Source organism: Manis pentadactyla, chromosome X, assembly GCF_030020395.1.
Source record: "Manis pentadactyla isolate mManPen7 chromosome X, mManPen7.hap1, whole genome shotgun sequence".
Lineage (NCBI taxonomy): Eukaryota > Metazoa > Chordata > Mammalia > Pholidota > Manidae > Manis > Manis pentadactyla.
The window spans coordinates 130,279,358-130,298,089 of NC_080038.1; the positions used below are offsets into that span (position 1 = coordinate 130,279,358).

Below are 18,732 nucleotides of genomic sequence, written 5' to 3' on the forward strand. Positions count from 1 at the left end.
AACACCGATACAGAATAGTAGGGCCCAGAAACAGTCTCATGCATATATGGAAATTTGGTACATTTCAGAGGTATCATTGAGGACCACTTGGGAAAGAACTTACACTTTCTTTCCACAGTATATTGTCCCATGGCACTGGGACAATTGTCAATCTATGTGAAAAATAATGCAACTGGATCTCTCCTTCACACCACATGAAAAAACTTTCAGACTGATTAAGTACTTAAGTATGAAAGAAAATTAAGACTTTAGAACAAATCATAGAAGAATATCTTTAATATTTCAAAACAGGAAAAGATTTCCTAAAGAGGACACAAAAATGCTAAACATAATATAAAAGGTTGATGCAACAATATTGGTCATACTCTCATGTTTAAGTTTGATAGCAAATTTACAGAAATTCCTTTTATTCAGTTTCATCTTACATATAAGCTCCATGTATTTTTGTGTGAACCAAATATTACACTATAAAATGACTGCAAAAAGAAAGGCATATAAATTATAGCAGAGAAAGAGGTCAGTGCCCTTAATAACCATGGAAGTAGACCCAACTTATGGCAGAACTCTAGTCTTTACCAGTGAACCTGTGGTTTGAAGAAATTATTATAAAAGCAGGGTTAACATTAAAGGCAATCAAAACCAAAAATCCTAGCAAGCTGTTACTTTTAAAGAATACTTGCTTCATCCCATGAATGCAAAGATGTGTCAGCATTTGAACACCTATTTGCATAATTCACCATTTTAATACATAAAAGAAGAAAGTAAAACCATGATTATCTCAATAGACAGCAAAAATGCATTTGACAAAATTCAAGATGTATTCCTAAATTTAAAAAATAATGACAAGGAGTAAGATACAAGATTAATCAACTAAAGTCAATTGCTTTCCTAAATACCAACAATGATAATTGGAATTTGAAATTTAAAAGACAGTACCATTAAATAGCACCAAAATAATGAAATATGTACAAATCAAACCAAATATGTACAGAATATCTATGTGGACAACTACAAGATCTATATAAATGTAGAGATATTCCATGTTCACAGATTGGAAGATTCAGTATTACTAAGATGACAATTATTTCCAACATGATCATAGATTCTAAGCAATCCCATCCAAAATCCCAGCAAACTATTTTGGAGTTATTGACAAACTGATTCTAAAGATTATAGGGAAAGATGAAAGACCTTGAATAGTCAATGCAACACTGAAAAATAGGAACAAAGATGGAGGACTCATACTACCCAATTTCAACACTGACTATAAAGCTATAGTAATTAAGGAAGTATGGTATATACAAAAGTTTAGACATGTAGATCAATGGAATAGACAGCTCAGAAAAAGACCCATACATACACAGTCAACTGATTTTTGACAGAGGAGCAAAGGCAATTCAACGGAGAAAGTTTAGTCTTTTCAACAGTGTTGGAACAATTGGATGTCCATATGGGGAAAAAATGAACCTAGACACATATCTTTTGCAAAAGTCAACTCAAAATGGCTCATAGACCTAAATGTAAACTGAAAAACAAAATGTAAAACTTCTGTAAGTAAGTGTAGGAGGAAACCTAAAAGACCTTGGGCTTGGAAATGAACTTTTAAATTCAATACCAAAAGCATGATCCATGAAAGAGAAAGTTGATAAGTTGGACTTCACCAAAATTAAAAACTTCTCTGTGATAGATGGTGTTATGAGAATGAAAAGAAAAAGAATAGCCTGGGAGAAAATATTTGCAAAACACATATGCAAAGGACCTGTATTCAAAATATGAGAACTCTTAAAATTCAACAATAAGAAAACAAACAACCCAATTTGAAATTGAGCAAAAGATCTGAACAGATACTTCACCAAAAGAGAAATACGGGTGGCAAATAAGCATATAAGATGCTCGACATCATTTGTCATTAGGGAACTGCAAATTAAAACAAGATATCACTATACACCTATTAGAATAGCTAAAATTTTAAACCTGACAATGCCAATTACTGGTGAGGATGCAGACAACAGGAACTCTCATTCATTGCTGATGGGAATGCAAAATGGTACAGCCACTTTGGAAGAAAGCTTGGCAGTTTCTTATAAAGCTGAACGTAACCTTACCATATGGTCCAGAAATCATGCACCTTGGTATTTCTAACTAATTTGAAAAATTATATCCAAACAAAAGTGTGCAATTATATTTCAATTAAAAACTTCCTTACCAACACACACACACACACACACACACACACACACATGCACACACTCACTCACACAAAACTCCCTGCATACAAGTGTTTAGAGCAGTTTCATTCATAACCATGAAAAAATGGAGATGTCCTTCAATAGGAGATGGATAAACAAACCGTGGGATATCCATACAATGGACTATTATTCAGAGATTTTAAAAATGGCTTATGAAGTCACAGAGAGATACAGAGGAATCCTAAATAGAAATTGTTAAGCATGATTCCAATTATAAGACATTCTGAAAAAGGCAAAACTATAGAGACAGTAAAAAGATCAGTGGTTACCAGGGGCTCAGGGGAAGAGGACAGAGTTGAACAGGTGAAACACAATGGATTTTTAGGGCTGTGAAATTATTCTATATGATAATGCAGTTGTGGATATGTCACATTATGGATTTGTCAAAACCCGTTGAACTTAAGGGCACAAAAAATGAACCTTGATGTCTCTTTTTAAAGATACAAATCTTTAAAAAACCGTTTAGGAGATCAGGTGAAACCCAGGATAGAATGCAGAATGTGACAAAACAATCTACTGTATTTAAAAATCTATGAAACGAACAGCCCTGGAGGTGGAGGTGCAGGAGGTGCTGAGCTAAGTAACTTTGGAAATGAGTGGAGTCTGTAAAACTAATGACAAAAAAAACAACTATATAATCACTGTGCTCTAGCTGAAAGTTGTTTCCCATGGGAGTGTGGGTTAACAATTCTGAAACCATGTAGAGTATACTGGAATTAAACAATTCAAGTAAATGGGTAGCAGGGGTGGGAACGAGGATCCTTAGTGTTGGAGTGTGAGTTTACAGATAAACAAGGGGAGGAGTTTAGAACAATTTATAGTAGCGATGGATCAAACATAGGCATAAACTCGTATCACTTAATAGAAATATCGGTTACATATAGAAATATCTACACATATGTGGATATGCACAGGATAGTATACACACATCAATTTCCTTGCTCTGTCAGCTGAAAGGGCCTCAAATCAACATAAGCTCAGCAGCACTGAGCCCAAAGAGGCCCCAAATCTTGGTTTCTAATGCAATTCTTCAAGCAAAGGAGCCAGGTTCTTTAGAGAAAAGGCTGATCCTAGGACTAGGGAGGAAACATACAGGATGAGGCCAGAACGGCTTGTAGTGCCAGAAAGGAAGTGCTCCCCCCTCAAAAGAAAATCCACAGTAATGGGAGTATGTCAAAGTGCACAGAAGCCAAATGAAAGAGCCACTGATGTCCACAACTGACACAATTCCAACAACAAAATAAAGTATATTGCATGACAACCCAAAGTATAAAACAAATATCCATGAGCTTGAATTCATATAAACAAATTATTGAATAAATAAGTAGGGGAGAAGAAACTTATCTCCCCTGCAGAAATCCAAATAATTGATGTAGATACTCTATCTCCAAGGGGGTGGAGCATAACTCCCCACTCCTTAAGTGTGAGCTATGTGTAGTGGCTTCCTTCCAAAGAGTACAATGTGGAAAGGGATGAAAAAAAGTCACTTAAAAGTAGAGAAACCTGACAAACACTACTTAGGTGATCAAGAATAACATCAACAGTGGTTAAGTGCATGTTAATAAATATGCACCCTTGATATAACCATGGCACAGGTAATCCTGGTCTAATAATGGTAAAAGCATCAGACAAAATCCCAATGAGGAACATTCTACAAAATACCTGACCAGTATTCCTCAAAACTGTCAAGGTCATCAGAAACAAGGAAAGTCTAAGGAACTGTCACAGCCAAGAAAAGCCTAAGAAGACATCACAAGTAAATGTGATGCCATATGGATGGAATCCTGGAACACAAAAAGGACATTAGGTAAAAATGAAGGGAATCCAAACTGCAGTTAAAAATATGCATCAATATTGGTTCATTGATTTTATCAAATGTATCATGCTAACATAAGATGTTAATAACAGGGGAAAGCAAGTGTGGAGTATATGGGAGCTCTGTACTTTCTTCCAGTTTTTCTATACATCTGAAACAGTTGTAAAAAAGTTGGCTTAGAAAATGCCATTTTAAAAAGAAGGTAGAGTGACTGTTTAAAAGAGACCAGAGAGACACGCTAACCAGTGTCATTTGAACCTTGATAGGGGAAGCTATAAAAGTCATTATAGGGACATGTGGGGAAATCTGAATAGGAAATAATATTGGATGGTTCATCATTTTGTTAAGTGTGAGAATGGAACTGTGGTTAAATGGGAGAATGTCCTCACCGTTATTTAGAGATGTCGTGAAGTGCAATGATGACGTCTGCAACTTACCACAGACAGTTCAGGAAGGGAAAAAGCACATTTGGAGAGAAAAGCAGAAGTGGCAAAATGTTAGGAATGGTGAATCTAAATGAAAAGTGTACTGGCATTCATTATAGGATTCTTTCACTATTTTCTGTAAGTTTGAAATTTTTCAAAATAAGATTTTAGAGAAAATATCAATACAATTTTAGAATTGCACAAGATGATACTAAGGTTCCTCTGGAAATATAAACATTCAAGAATGACTAGGAAAAATCCTGAAAATAATCATGAGGTATGAAATAGCAATGCCAAATACAAAAATGTCTAACAACTTAAAATATTAAAAGACTGGTAACTTTTGCAACAGACTGTAGAGCTCAGAAACAGATCTAAATATATATATATGGAAATTCAATGTATGAATGAGGATGGCTTTTCAAATCAGTGTGGAAAAGTCAATAAATGAGTTGGGAATAACCAGATAGCTATCGAGGAGAAAAATTCTAAGTCCTTACCTCACTCCCTCTACCTAAACAAATTCCAAATGAATCAAAGATTTAAAGGTTAAAAAAAAACTTTAAAGTTCTGGAAAAATACATTCAATTTATTCTTAAATGTAACGAAGGCCTTTGTAAGCAAGGCACAAATCCCAGAAGCCATAAAGACAGAAAGTTTAACTACATAAGTAAGTAAATAAATAAATGAAACTCAGGAAAATATTATTAAACATATAACAATTGACCAATTTTCTTAGCTTACAAAGAGTTCATACAAATAAATAAAAAACAAATCATCTGATAGAAAACAGAACATGACCATACAAGTTCACAGCAAATGAAATATAGGTAACCACTGAACATGAAAATATGTTCCATCTCCTTCAGTAAAATGCATAACTTCATTAAGATGCAAGATAACCATTTATTCACTGCCAGATGATAAATTTTCAAAACTTTCATACCCAGTACTGGCATGGACCTCATAAATAATTTTTCTTATACATATATGTGGGAGTATAACTGGATAAGTATTTCTAAAGAACAATTTGGCAATAATAACTGAACTGAAAATGAAAAATGTCCTTGGACCCAGCAATTTTATTGCTAGGAATTAACCCTGTTAGTATAATCTCATCATATGTACAAATATGTTTACTGCAATATGGTTTAGCAACAGTAAAATACTGGAAATAACCTGAAAGCTCATCAACATTTGAACATTTATAACACAGTCATACATTGGAATACCATGCAGTCATTAAAAAGAATGAGGTATTTCTGTATATACTGATACAGAAAGATCTTATAAGACACAGGTAGCAAAAAAAGCAAGGTACAGAAAAGTGTATACGTCTGATTCCATTAATGTAAAAAATTTTTAAGTATATATTTGTTGGCAAATAATTTTTTTCCTGAAATACAGAAGACACTTTAAGCTGGTTACTGTTAGAGAGAGGTATTAGGAACAGGAGGGAAGGAGGCATGTTTTAATTTCATGTCATTCTGTTCTATCTGATTTTTTTTTTGCCATGTGCATATATTATCTTTCTTTGTTCCTTTTAAAAAAATACTTAATTAGTAGGTTATTTTGAGATATTCCTATGTAGATATGAATACCAGGAGTGCTATTTTTCAAAATACTGCAGTTAAGTGCCAACTTTTGCAAAGCAGAACCTCCTCTTGGATTTATATTAAACTTAAGATTTGCCTCCCTGATGCTTTATTCATAATGGTTTTCTGCTAAGTATAAGGTGACATTTTGTAATGGCAGTTTGGCTATATAACAAATTTGTGAAGGAATGATCAAACACTGCTACTTAAGGACTGAAATTCTTTTACCCAAAGGGTATTTGAAAATTTATAAATATAAATGAGATTACACATTGCATTTTGACTCTTAAAAAATGGAAAATTGCAGTAAGACTTTATATGTACAATAAAAAGTAAAGGATTATATTATATTAACAGAAAAGGAATTTAGTAAACTAGTATCACACTGGAAAAAATACAGTCATAAAATTAACTTACATTTTTCTAGTGACAAAGAAGCAGAAGAAAATGAAATTAAAAGTAAAAAACAAAAACAAAAGCAAAAAACCACTACCAAAAAACTGGGTGAGACAATCATTTATTTATTGGACAGGGCAAGGTCATTTAAAGAGAGGAAACATGTCCAAAAGAAGGTGTTTAGCTTGGTGATACAGGCATCAAAGCTCACAACAAACAACACTACTCAATACATCATGGAAATAGGCCACATACAACCAGGAAGGTGCTGTCATGCCTCTCAGAAATAAGCCACAGTGCTTAGGAACCAATCATGAGGGAGTTACACAGCATCAGTCTCCAATTTGCCCATCTGCGTTCTCTGCATTAGCCCTTAGCATTTGGCTGGTTCCCTGATTATTAAGAAGTGTCTTCCTGTATTCTAGAGAGCCTCCAACAGTACACACTTCTGAATGTCACTGAACTCATAGTCAACTGCAGGCTTAACTAGCCTACATCACCACATGTTTTTGGACTATCCTAGGTAGTCATTGACTCATAGTGTTACAAATAAAATTCTGAACTTAATCCATTTAGCACTGTTATGATGCATCTAAATCACCTTTAGTCCTATGCTACATACTTGAAAAAGTCAGGAATTCGCGGGAAGAAATTAAAAGAAATTTGAGAAGCTCACCTAGCCCTAGCTTTATAAGCTGCTAGCAAAGTTAAACATGCCTGAAAACTGAAATGCCAACTATTTGCCAAATTATTTAGCATCATTTTTAGCAGGACCTTCCTGACTTGGCAGGCAAAGATTTCAATATCCATTCTAGAAACTAGCCAAAATGTTATAAGCAGTAGTAGATCATGAGTGCTTGGTTATAAGGGAAAACTATTCAGCATTAAGATTGACTGAGAAACCTGTTAGGTATCTGACCCTCCCTGCTTATATCTACTGATTTTACCAACCACTTCCTTCCATAGCAATCACAGATCTCAAGATGAGAAGTTCTCACTCCATGTAGAACAAAACCGTATTTAGGAAGCCAGTCAATAAAGACCAGATATTGTATGAATCCATTCATATTAAATGACCAGAATAGGTAAATCTGTAGAGATAGAAAGTAGATTAGTGGTGCCTGGGGCCAGGAGGCTTTGGGGAGAACGAGAGGTGTCTGCTAAAGGGTACAGAGTGTCTTTTTGGGGTGATGGAAATGTTCTAAATTGATGGAAATGTCATGGTTGCACAACAATATTACAAAACCACTGAACTGTACCCCTTAAATAGGTGAATTGCAAGATATGTGAATTATTTCTCAATAAAGTTGTTACAAAGACATATCAGGAAAGGAAGAGAGCCCCAAAAGAGAAGAAAACAAGTCTCTTGCAAATCAAGTCATTCCTGAGGAAAGTAGACAAGCCTGACGTAAGAAGCTTGTTTTTCACACAATACTTGATTTAATTTTTAACACTTTAACCCCTGACCTCACATTTCTAACTCATTTCTAAATTATTTTAGATTCTCAGGTTTCTAACTTTATTCTCCTTAGAAAGCAGAGTCAGTGTTTCACAGACAGACTGGGTTGGCCAAAGCTAAACACTAAAACCCCAATGTGAAAATAATCTCGTGCTTTGGGGCCATGTGTTACCAGGCAGAATAGAAGAGCTGAGGTTCCTTTCTAATGGGAACGATGCCATCAAGCAAAAGGGCATCTTAGGACTCTGGCCTACAGCACATTTCCTTTTCACATCTGCATAGTTATTCCGTTTACACCTATACAATTCAACAAAGGCAATCTTTTCAAACCTGTGCAATTCAACAAAAGCAGCATAAATGTTTAGCTTCCTGCAGATCAAGCAGCTAGCCAAATTCCCCTAAAACTTAGAATAACTGTTTCTAGAAAAATTCTACTCTGTACCCTCATCTTCACCTTCAGCAACACGTAATGAAGATGGAAAAACTCTAAGCCTGCTACAAATCAGAAGCTAAGAAACAATTTCTTAAATGACCTTAATTTTTAAAAAAATTAAATATATTAGTTCCAAATATTTAGAACATATTTGGCCCAATTTCTTTGAAGTCTACCTTTAACAAGAAGTTTCCTTTATTTTTACTAATCCACTAGCTTAATATGCAATAAAATAAGAGATTTCAAATAAGTTAAACTGCCTAATGATAAGTAATCAGTTCTCCTTAGTGATTACCATTCTTCTACATAGGCAGGATCATTGAATCATGAATGGCCTTTTTGGTCTATCTTCAACTATTCTTACACTAATAACCAATTAAGGAAACTACAGATAAATGAAGAGAACACAAGTTGGGTCTATTAAATACATTTGTGACAAACTCTGACACAAAAATTGCTCACTGCATACCCAGAAAAGTGATGGAACCAGACAGCTGATGTTAGAAGGTATATGGGAGCCGGGTGGTAAAAGAAGTCATGGATAAATTAAAAACTGGCCAGTATCTCCTGAAGCAGAGCCACTTTTTTAGGGATTATAAGAAAAACTTGTAAGTCACCATTTTGGTCTCTTTAGAGAAGTCCATTTGTTGTTAGAACTGAAGACCATTTTACTATCGTTCATGCTGCAAACTGCAGTAGTCACACTAGTTCCAAAATGACCCTAAAAACTCTAGTGCAAAAGAAATCTAAGAAAATAAATAATTACAAAACCATCAACATTTTTAAAGAAACATGATCAAAAGAGTGACTTTTACAAAAGATGTGAATTTGTTTTAAATGAAGAAAAGAATTCTCTATGAAAGATCATCAAAGACTCATTTCATACATAATTTACACTACATTAAGAATTTGATTAACAGTGCACAAACAAGGGCCATAGACTTTTTAAAATTAGGTCCAAAAGATCAATATAATATAAATACTGATGGGGGGGAGTGTTTTATATCCCAAACTCCAATATCCAGCTCTGTGTCCTGTCCTGTTATTATAATTGTAAAAATCTTAACGACGCAGTGACTCAAGTTTTCGTAACTTCAATGATGTGTTAGAGGACAATGCATCTTGGTTTGAAGAATTTGTTGTATCCGAAGGCCGGAACAGTACTCGACCACGATGATTAAATACGTAAAATGATGGGTGATTCCTTAATGTGTCAAATGTCCTTAAAAGAAAAAAAGCATCAATTTTAGAGAAACCTTTATAAAAGTTTATTTGAAAATAAGCAGGCTTCTAATGAATTATGAATTTGATATGGGTTATATTTTTAACTAAATTTAAATCCAGAAAATCAGATTACAAATGGTAATCATACTGTATCTCATTTTTCTCCTGTAAAAGGAAAATAAGAAATGTGGAAATGAAACATAAAGCCCTTGAACTTTTATTTTTATTCAGCCATTCCTTCCAGGATGCCTATGAATGCTAACAAATAATCGCTCAACCTAATCACTTCTATAACTCTAACATGAGCACATGCCAATCTTTAAAAAATAGTACATGGACTATATCTTTGGTTACTTTCGTTTGGCCCTCACTACTCCAGCCATATGATCATTTCACGGACCATTTTCCAAGAATCTTTCAAGCATATGAAAAATGCCTTTTGGCCCTTCTGTACCTGCTCTTGTCCACACTCATATATTTTGCTACCGCCTACAGAATTCATACATTTTGCTACTGCCTACTTAATCCCACTCTGTTTTCTTTCTTTCTTTCCTGGCCCCTTGCCTGTGATTCTTGGTAGACTCTGAAGGAGCAGTAGTGGGTGGTGATAGTAGAGAATCCTTTCTTCTTTTCCAGTCTAAAAAAAGCTCACAAACACCTAAGTGTATCGCTTTTAGTGTTGGTTTGTTTTTAAGTATCATTTTCCTGGAAAAAAAAATTCTTCCTTTCATAAAAACTCAAATCTCAAAGTCAGCCAACCTAAAAAATCCAAGCATACGCCCACATAAACAAGAAGCTTGAGATGTGACTATTTAAAATGCAAATTAAAAAGCAAAAGTAAAAAGGGGGTGAATTTCCTCTAACACAAATGTTTATTGGAATCCTTCTAAGGAAATATTGCAAAGGGTTAAAATTTCTAGGATCAAGAAGGTGGGTAAAGTCCAGAAATGGCATTGAAAAAAGCTAAAGGCTGACTATATGAAAATAAGAAGTATGGGAAAGAAAAGTGAGCAAAGCTCATGAAAGTAGCTTAAAAATAAAGGAGATAAAAGAAAGCAGAATAACAAATATACTTTAGTCCAGGGATTTTTTTAAAAATGGCCTGAGAGCACAGTTTACATCACAGACTAGGTTCAAGTGATAGAGGAAACAGAAAACCCTTTATTCTTCCAAGGACTAAGCTGGGACAAGAGGATAAAAAGAAAAAAGAAAGGCAGGGAGGGAGGGAGAGAGGGAAGGAAGGAAAAAAGTTCTGAGGGAATATCTTCCTATGTATCTATTTCTATCCGTCCACCCATCCAACCAACCAACAAATAATTTTAAGCAACCATAACATAACATCTTACTCTTAACGTCAATGATGTTTCATTCAACTTCCATTTTTCGCATAATATCAAACACTGCCTCAGTATTTTTACCTCATTACTCAAACACCATAATCAAAATGTAAAGATAAAACCAACTTTTATGTACCAGAAAACATACATCTTAACTTATATAAATGAAGCAAAACCCCATGAAATTAAATGCCTATGTAAAGGGAAAGACTTACTTATTTTTTAGTTCTGAAGTGGCATCCATGTCTTTAAACTCCCCTGCAATATGAACTATACCGTAACAGGTAACTGCAAAGGCCAGAAGTGTCTGAAGAACTATCTGTGAGTATAAAGATTGAGATTACTAAATAACACACAAATATTATAATAAAATTTTTCAATTTTCTCTTTATCTCTTTTTAGCCTCTAACAGGTATTTCTCCCAGATCCTATGAAGCAATCAATCCTCACTTTAAATTATTTGGACTCAGCCACAATAAAATCTTCTATAAATTCTGTGGATTGGCTGCAAAAATATTTCTGGGTTTTGCTCAAATAGCAAAAACAAGTACTAAGCCATTAAGAACTCAATTATCAACTATTCCCTGCTTCCAAGAGCAACTAAGAACTTTTAACATATTGTTGTTAAAGATTATAGAGTATAAAAAGAATACCCCTTGCCCACCACCCAGTTTAAGAAACAGAACATTACTTGTATATCAATTAAAAAAAAAGAAATAGGATATTACCAGTAACTTCAAGTCCTATGTGTCCCTCTCCAATTATATCCTTCACCCTCCCTCTCAAAGTTAACTATTGTCTCAAATTGTGTATTTATCAGTTCCTTGATCTTCGTTATAATTTTACCAGCTATGTCTGTACCTCTAAAACACATATTACTTACTTTTTCCAATTTCAAACTTTTTGGGGAGATTTATCCCTATTGTAGTATACGGCTGTCTCTTCATTTTCATTGTGTTTTATATTTCATTATATGAGAATGCCACAATTTATCCATTCCCCTGTTGATGGCTTTGTGGGATGTTTCCTGTGTTTTACTTTTACAATGCCAATATGGATATCCTTGTGTATGTCTCCTGGTGCATGCAAGTAGCATCACTGGTGTAGAGTATATACATATTTAACTTTATTAGGTTAATACCAAACAGCTTTCCAAAGAGACTGTGCAAGCAAATACAGTGTTTGGTATTAACCAATATGGGATTACAGGCATATTTTATTTTTTGATTGTGATTTTCTGTATTTTTCAAAATTCTCAATTTGTAAACAGAAGAAAGTTATTTTAAATAGATATAAATGAATGTGTGTGTGTGTGTGTGTGTTTATCAACCACAAAGCAAACATGATGGAAGAATGAGTTAACAGCCACATCTGCCATAACTCTATGGACAACTAAAGTCAAAATTAGCCACGTTATTACTCTAACTTTCTACATTAAAACCTAATATCATATGTTATACCAGTTTATATTCCTGCCACCAGTGTACCAGGAGCTATTTCATACAATGCAATCATAGGCACTATTAACAAGAATGTTGTACATCTATGAGTTGTCATGAAAATCTGTGAAAATAAGTTATTAAATAATAAAAAGCTAATCACAACACTATACATTAATATACATGCATAATAACCTTCTTAAAGAAAAGCTGTGTGTATTTTAACTAGGTAAAACTATAATATATAAACAAAGACAATGCCATGTCTACATAGGAAGAAAACTGAACTACTGATACATTCTAAACTGTTGGGAGTAGAAGTCGAATTGCTGAGCAGTGGGGTTGGGCTTTTTTTTTTATTGCATGGGGACAGTTTTATTTTTTACACACTGATTCTTCTACAAAGAACTTACTATTCTTAAATTTAAAATCCAATAAAGATAAAAATTGTGAGTGAAGCTCACGTATCATTTCAGCTTAAAAAAGCACTTCCTGTTTTTCTTTAGTTTTACCACTTAAGCATACGTCCCTAAACAATGTTTTGCTAGTTTTACTTGTTGCTAAAATTTATATAAAAAGGAACTTTCTAAAAAATAAAGTCAAATAACCAACTTTTAAAGTCCATCTCAGACTATGGACAGAGCAACTTCTAAAAAGACTATTTGAAAGTACAATTCTAGAAACCAAACAGAGAAATCTTTTGTTTGAAAATCCTTGCATTTTACGAGTAACAAAAAGTAAAGTGTAGAAGAGATGTTATTTCATGCCTGGAAATTTTTAAGAGAACAAAAACCAGTGAAAATTATTATAAGCTAGTTACGTGGATAATTTTTAAAAATATTTTAATGGAATATAAATGACCAACTTACATCTATTGGCAGTGATTCATCTTCCTTTTCTGTTAATCGCATATAAGAACGATCTATAAACCAGAAGCATACATTAAGGAAATTGTAGCCCATTTTTCTTTCTTAAAATGCAAGCAAATCAATACACCAAAGAAGTGGCTGACTTACATGCTACATAAAGTAATACTAATCCCGGATTCCTCAATAACCTCTATCTTCTAAGGCAGTCAGTCTGATCTTGAACTATTTTGTTCTCATCATGACCTGCTCTGTCACCTTATAAAACAGAGTTAAGAGTGACAGATGAGCAAGTATGAGGAAGAAACAGCTGGACATAATTTTTCTTTCATTACTACAGGAAAATTAGAATCCTCTGAAACTGTGAAGAACAGTTTCTGAATTGTGAATAAATCACAATTATTTAAAAATTGTTTGACAGAAAATCTCAACTCTGAAATAGCACCACCGTCACATAGTATGGACAAGTAACACTGGTACAGAAATGTTTTTCCTGAGAGAATATGACAGGGCAGTGGTGGAATGGCAAAAATTCCACAACATCAATGTCTGTATCTATGATTAAATTATAATTCTGCTGCTGCCTTAGCCTCAGGAAGCAGCAAGGTATGAAGGAAAAGGATCAGGATTTGGAAGATGATAATCCTGGATCATAAAACCAGCTCTTCAATTTACTGCATTTGACTTTATCTCATTCATTGTAAGACATCCTCATGAATAGTAACATGTCTCAGTTTCCAAGTGCTAAAACGTAGGAGTGGGGCAGCGGGGGTTGGGGGAGAGGGGAGAATATCTTAGAATCAGAGAGGCACGGTATCTTTTCACTACCTACATTTTTGCAACCAAAAACCGAGAATGTGAGGCTTAACTGAGATACATGATAGGCGGCAGTCTGCCATAACAAAGTTCACTACTGAGAAGGGGAGCACGCCACCGCACCACAGGGTGCTATCTGCTGCCACAATCTGACCTGACACAATTAGCCCCAAAGGTAAATGTTAGTCTCTTTCCATGAGCATTACAAAGAGGTCCCACTGCACTGACAAATGCAAGAAGGCATTCTCATCTCACTGGAAACATAAAAAGACAAAATCCTAATTCTAGAGGAATTTTACAAAATCCCTCTTTAATAACGGACTACTGACTAAAAACACCAAATTGTTGTGAGGTACATGTACTGACCTTAAAAGAGAATGTGTTTAGAGACACTTCTGAAGTTTTATCTTAGAAGGTTTATCATGAGGACAGGTGTAAAAGAAAAGGCAAACCAATATCAAAAATAGGTTTGGGATGACTTCCTATTGTCTGTTCAATTCCCGGCTAGCTTTCTTCTTTGCAGAAAGCCTAATTTTACTCTAGCACTGCCTTTAACCAGGCATTTCCTCAACTGTAAAATGAAAGGGTTGGACTTACGCTATCACCTTGCTCTAGCGCTGTAAAATTTTACAGTTGAAGCCTATTGTAGAAAATGACTCAGGACTCCACAATATCCTAATCTCCTCTAGGGTGGTGCTTTTCTAACAAATTTGCATACAAATCCCCTGGGGGATCTTATTAAAATGCAGATTTGCGTTCTACAGATCTGGGGCGGGGCCTGACTTTTTGCATTTCTAAGTATCTCTGGGGGATTCCCACGGTGCTGGTCTGTTGGCCACACTTGAGCAGCAAGGCTCTTACCCCCTTGCCCGCCAGAAAAACAACTGTCCCCGTATCCATGCATCCTTACATACTTTAAGCACATATATCACTTCACTGTGATTATTTCTTGATACACTTGTTTCTCCACTTTTAACTCCCTCACGGCATCACTGTACCTCTAGCACCCAGGCACAGAGCCATTTCAACCCATCACCCAAGGCTGAGTTCTAAAAGCAGCATAGCACATAAGCTCTAGAGTCAAACTGCTTGCCTTTGGAGGCTGGCCCCACCACTTACCACCTCTGTAATTTTGTGCAAATTTCCTAGCTGTGTATGCCTCCATTTCCTTCCATTTCAGAGGTGATAACAACAATAACAGCTACCTGACAGGGCTTTTGGTAGGACTGAATTCTATAATACATGTAAAGTGCTTAGTTTAGCGCCTGGCAGATGGTAAGCACTTAATAAACGCTAGCTATTATTATTTTTATCATTAAAGATTGGAGCTTTGGAGAAACAGAACATAGAAGACTGGGTAAACATGACAACTAAATATGATACAATATCCTAGACTGATTCCTGAAACAGAAAAAGGTATTCATGGAAAAACTGGTGAAACCCAAATAAAAGCTAGACTTGAGTTAATAGTAATATACTACTGCCAGTTTCGTAGCTGTGACAACACACCATGGTAATGTAAGATGCTACCAATGGGGAAAACTGGGTGAGGGGTATACAGTAACTCTCTGTACTATCTTTTCAACTTCTCTGTGAATCTAAAATTTCAACATAAGGAATTTAAGAAATAAAGCTAAATTATTGTCAAATGTTAAAATACATATATGTAACAAGTAGTTAAAATAACTGGATCATTTTACCTATATAAAAACAAAGATTTGATCTTGAAAAAGAAACTGGAGCTTTCAAGGAATTCACATTTCATTTTCTACTTTATTCCTTAAGATGGAAAGTAATCTAGCAAATAAAGGAATAAAGTTCAACTCTGAATTCATTTCCTTCATTCAACAAGTTTGTTGAGTACCAACTGAGGGGAACATTGTGCTAGGCACAAAGTTTACAGCACTGAACAAAATATACATAGTCCCTGCCCTCATGGGCACTATGGGCTTAGACAGGGGTCAGCAAACTTTTCCTGTAAAGGACCGGGTGATAAATATTTAAGGCTTTGCAGGCCATACTACCTCTATCACAACTACTCAACTCTGTCCTTGGACAGCAACCAGACAATACCTACTGAATGGGCGTCGCGGTGTGCCACTAAAATTTCACTGATGGACACTGAAACTTGGATTTTATATAACTGTCATGGATCATAAAATGACATTCTTTTACTTTTTTACCCCAGCGGATTAGAATGTAAAAACATTCTTAGCTTCCTACAAAGACAGGAGGGAGGCTGCATTTGACTCACATGCCAGAGTTTGCTGACCCCTGCTCTAGGAGAGAAGGAAGACCTCAAAACACATCAGCTGTCTCAAGACAGCACTGCATCCTCTGCTGCACTCCAAGTTTCTTTTTAAAAATACAGTTATATTTGTATGATAAACTACTTTTACTTTTTAAATTTTCATTTAAACTTCTCAAACACTCTGTGACATAGAAAGGGCAAGGATTAAAATCCACCTCAGTGAAGCCTCAGAGAAGGGGCATGACTTGCCCAAGGTCACACCGACTTAGCAGTAAAGCAAGTTTTTAAGAACCAGCCTTCCAGACTCCCAGCCCAGTGCTCTGTCCCCTGTACCACAGTGCCTCCCTGAGGCAAACGGTCACTTCTCAGTCTCTGCCTGGACAGTCCAGGAGGGCTCAAGACGTTGTCCACCTAGTTGTCATGGGACCATGAGTACGCGAGTACTCAATCTGACACTTTGCCTGATGAGCCCCACGCTGGATCTGACATCACTTGTCCAGGATTCCCACACAGACTCCTCTGCCCACCCTGCAACACGCCGGTCGCGCTCTGAGCACTCTCCCAGACAGACACCCCCTTCCAACCTGGCTGCAATCTCAGATGTCCCACTTTCCTCAAACTCAGACTCCCAAGCTTTCCATCGGGGAGTCCCGCACCGCTCTCGTAGTCGCCCCCAAACTCTAAGGTCTCAAATCACCGTGCCTGGGACACTTGGTCCGACACTCCTCAGGGGTGCGCCCACACACCGCCCCCGGAGTCCCGCACGGGAGCGTTCCCCTTCCCCAGGCACTTACGCTGCGCAGCGGAAAAGGCCGCGTGGGCTAGGGCAAAGAGGCCGATGCCCACCAGCCCCTTCCACAGCGACGGCGTCATGACTCCGAAGAAGCAGCAGCCCAACAAAAGGAGCGAAGGGCGGCGGCGCTGTTCCTTCTTCCAGCAGCGGTTGTCAGCGCAGCGCAGAAAGATGACGTCACTGAACCCCCGGGCGCGAAGAGCCTCAGAGATGGAAAAACCGAAGAGCCTTAAGAAAGCGGAAGCGGGAATGCCGGGAAGAAGGGGAAACCGACAGGGAAAAAGGTCCGCGAGTGACCAGCGGCAGAGCCTTCGCTGCGCTGCCTCTCTGTGAGGGGCGGAGCTGAGCCAAGAACTGAAAAGAAGGGGCGAAAGCGGATCAATGGGGAAACACAGAGGAAGGGCGCCAGCAAATGAGCGCGGGCCGCGGGGCAAGGGGCGGGGCCTGCGTGGAGGCCCGGGCGGGGCTGGAGGTGGTGGTTAAAGGCCGCGCGAGTTGGGTCTCTATTCCTAGCAGGCGGTTTTGTTTGTTTGCTTTGCTTTTCCCCTCAAGCTGTGTCCTTTGTTTTTTGTCGGCCTTTCCTGTGCTTCCATCCCCTGGGAACCGGTGCTGCGAAAAGAAGCAAGGGTGTGAAAGCGAGGAGGCGGGTTGGGGTGTAAAGGAAAACGACCAGGGATTTGGAGTCCCACACTTAGCACGCGGAGGGATGCTCAGTAAAAGTTCCCTTCTCCTCACCTTAAAAAGGTCTTTAAGAAAGATTCTCGCCCCACGGGGTGTAGGGCAGCGGGAGTGTTTTGTCATGAAGACAACCAGTTTAGGGAGAAATGAAAGGAGAGGAATAAAAGGAAATGCTAACAGCGCAGGCCCATCTGGTCTCTGTCTCTATAATCTCTGATTAGAATAAACTGTACGGTCTTTTCTCGATTTTTCTTTGTCTTCATCCTCTAAAACGTAGACATTCATTAATAAGGTTCTCCTCTTTACATCTTTCCACTCTGCTCTCCTTTGGGGAGCTCACCCCTATTCATTCCCACCGCTTCAGCCATCGTGCATATTACAGTGATTCCAAAGCGACATCTCTATCTTAAATGTCTCTCCTTAGCTCCAGACCCGTATTTCCAACTACCTGCTGATCGTTTATTTCTATCCTGTGGTACTTCAAAGTTAATATGCCCAAAGTGGAATTCATACTTTTATCCAAACTCTGCATCAGCAACTCCAGAGCCACCTGACTGACTGGCACTGCGTTGTTAACTGCACATCACAAGGTAAATGCCCTCAACCCTGTGAGAATTCTACATTTTAGCTGCATGGACTTGTTCAGTTTCACGTGTGCAAAGATGCCTATTCTAACCAGCCCTTTTAAATTTGCAATCTTCCCTTTCCTGATCCCCTTAGTCTACTCTATTTCTGTATCTTCTAACATACTGTAATTAACCTATTTAGTATGTTTGTTGTGTTATTTTTGTTTACTGTCTCTCTTCCTCCACTGGAATGTAAGTTCCTGGAGGACAGAGATTTCTGTCTATGCCCAGAACATTGCCTGTCCCATGGTAGGCATTCAATAAATGTTTGCTGAACAAATGAATGAATGAATTATGGAAGGGAAGAGTGGTGGGATGTATCCCTGTTT

The 18,732-nt window shown here is 37.0% G+C and overlaps 1 protein-coding gene across 1 annotated transcript; it reads right to left on the reverse strand.

Annotated features, from left to right (window-relative positions):
• Positions 1-6,582: 6,582 nt before the first annotated feature.
• MMGT1 (membrane magnesium transporter 1) lies at positions 6,583-17,438 on the reverse strand. Its single transcript, XM_036919148.2, has 4 exons — positions 17,101-17,438; positions 13,243-13,295; positions 11,150-11,253; positions 6,583-9,595 (listed from the first exon to the last, which is right to left on the reverse strand). Exons 1-4 carry the CDS (start codon positions 17,177-17,179, stop codon positions 9,436-9,438), a joined length of 396 nt encoding a protein of 131 aa, XP_036775043.1. The 5' UTR covers positions 17,180-17,438; the 3' UTR covers positions 6,583-9,435.
• Positions 17,439-18,732: the final 1,294 nt, after the last annotated feature.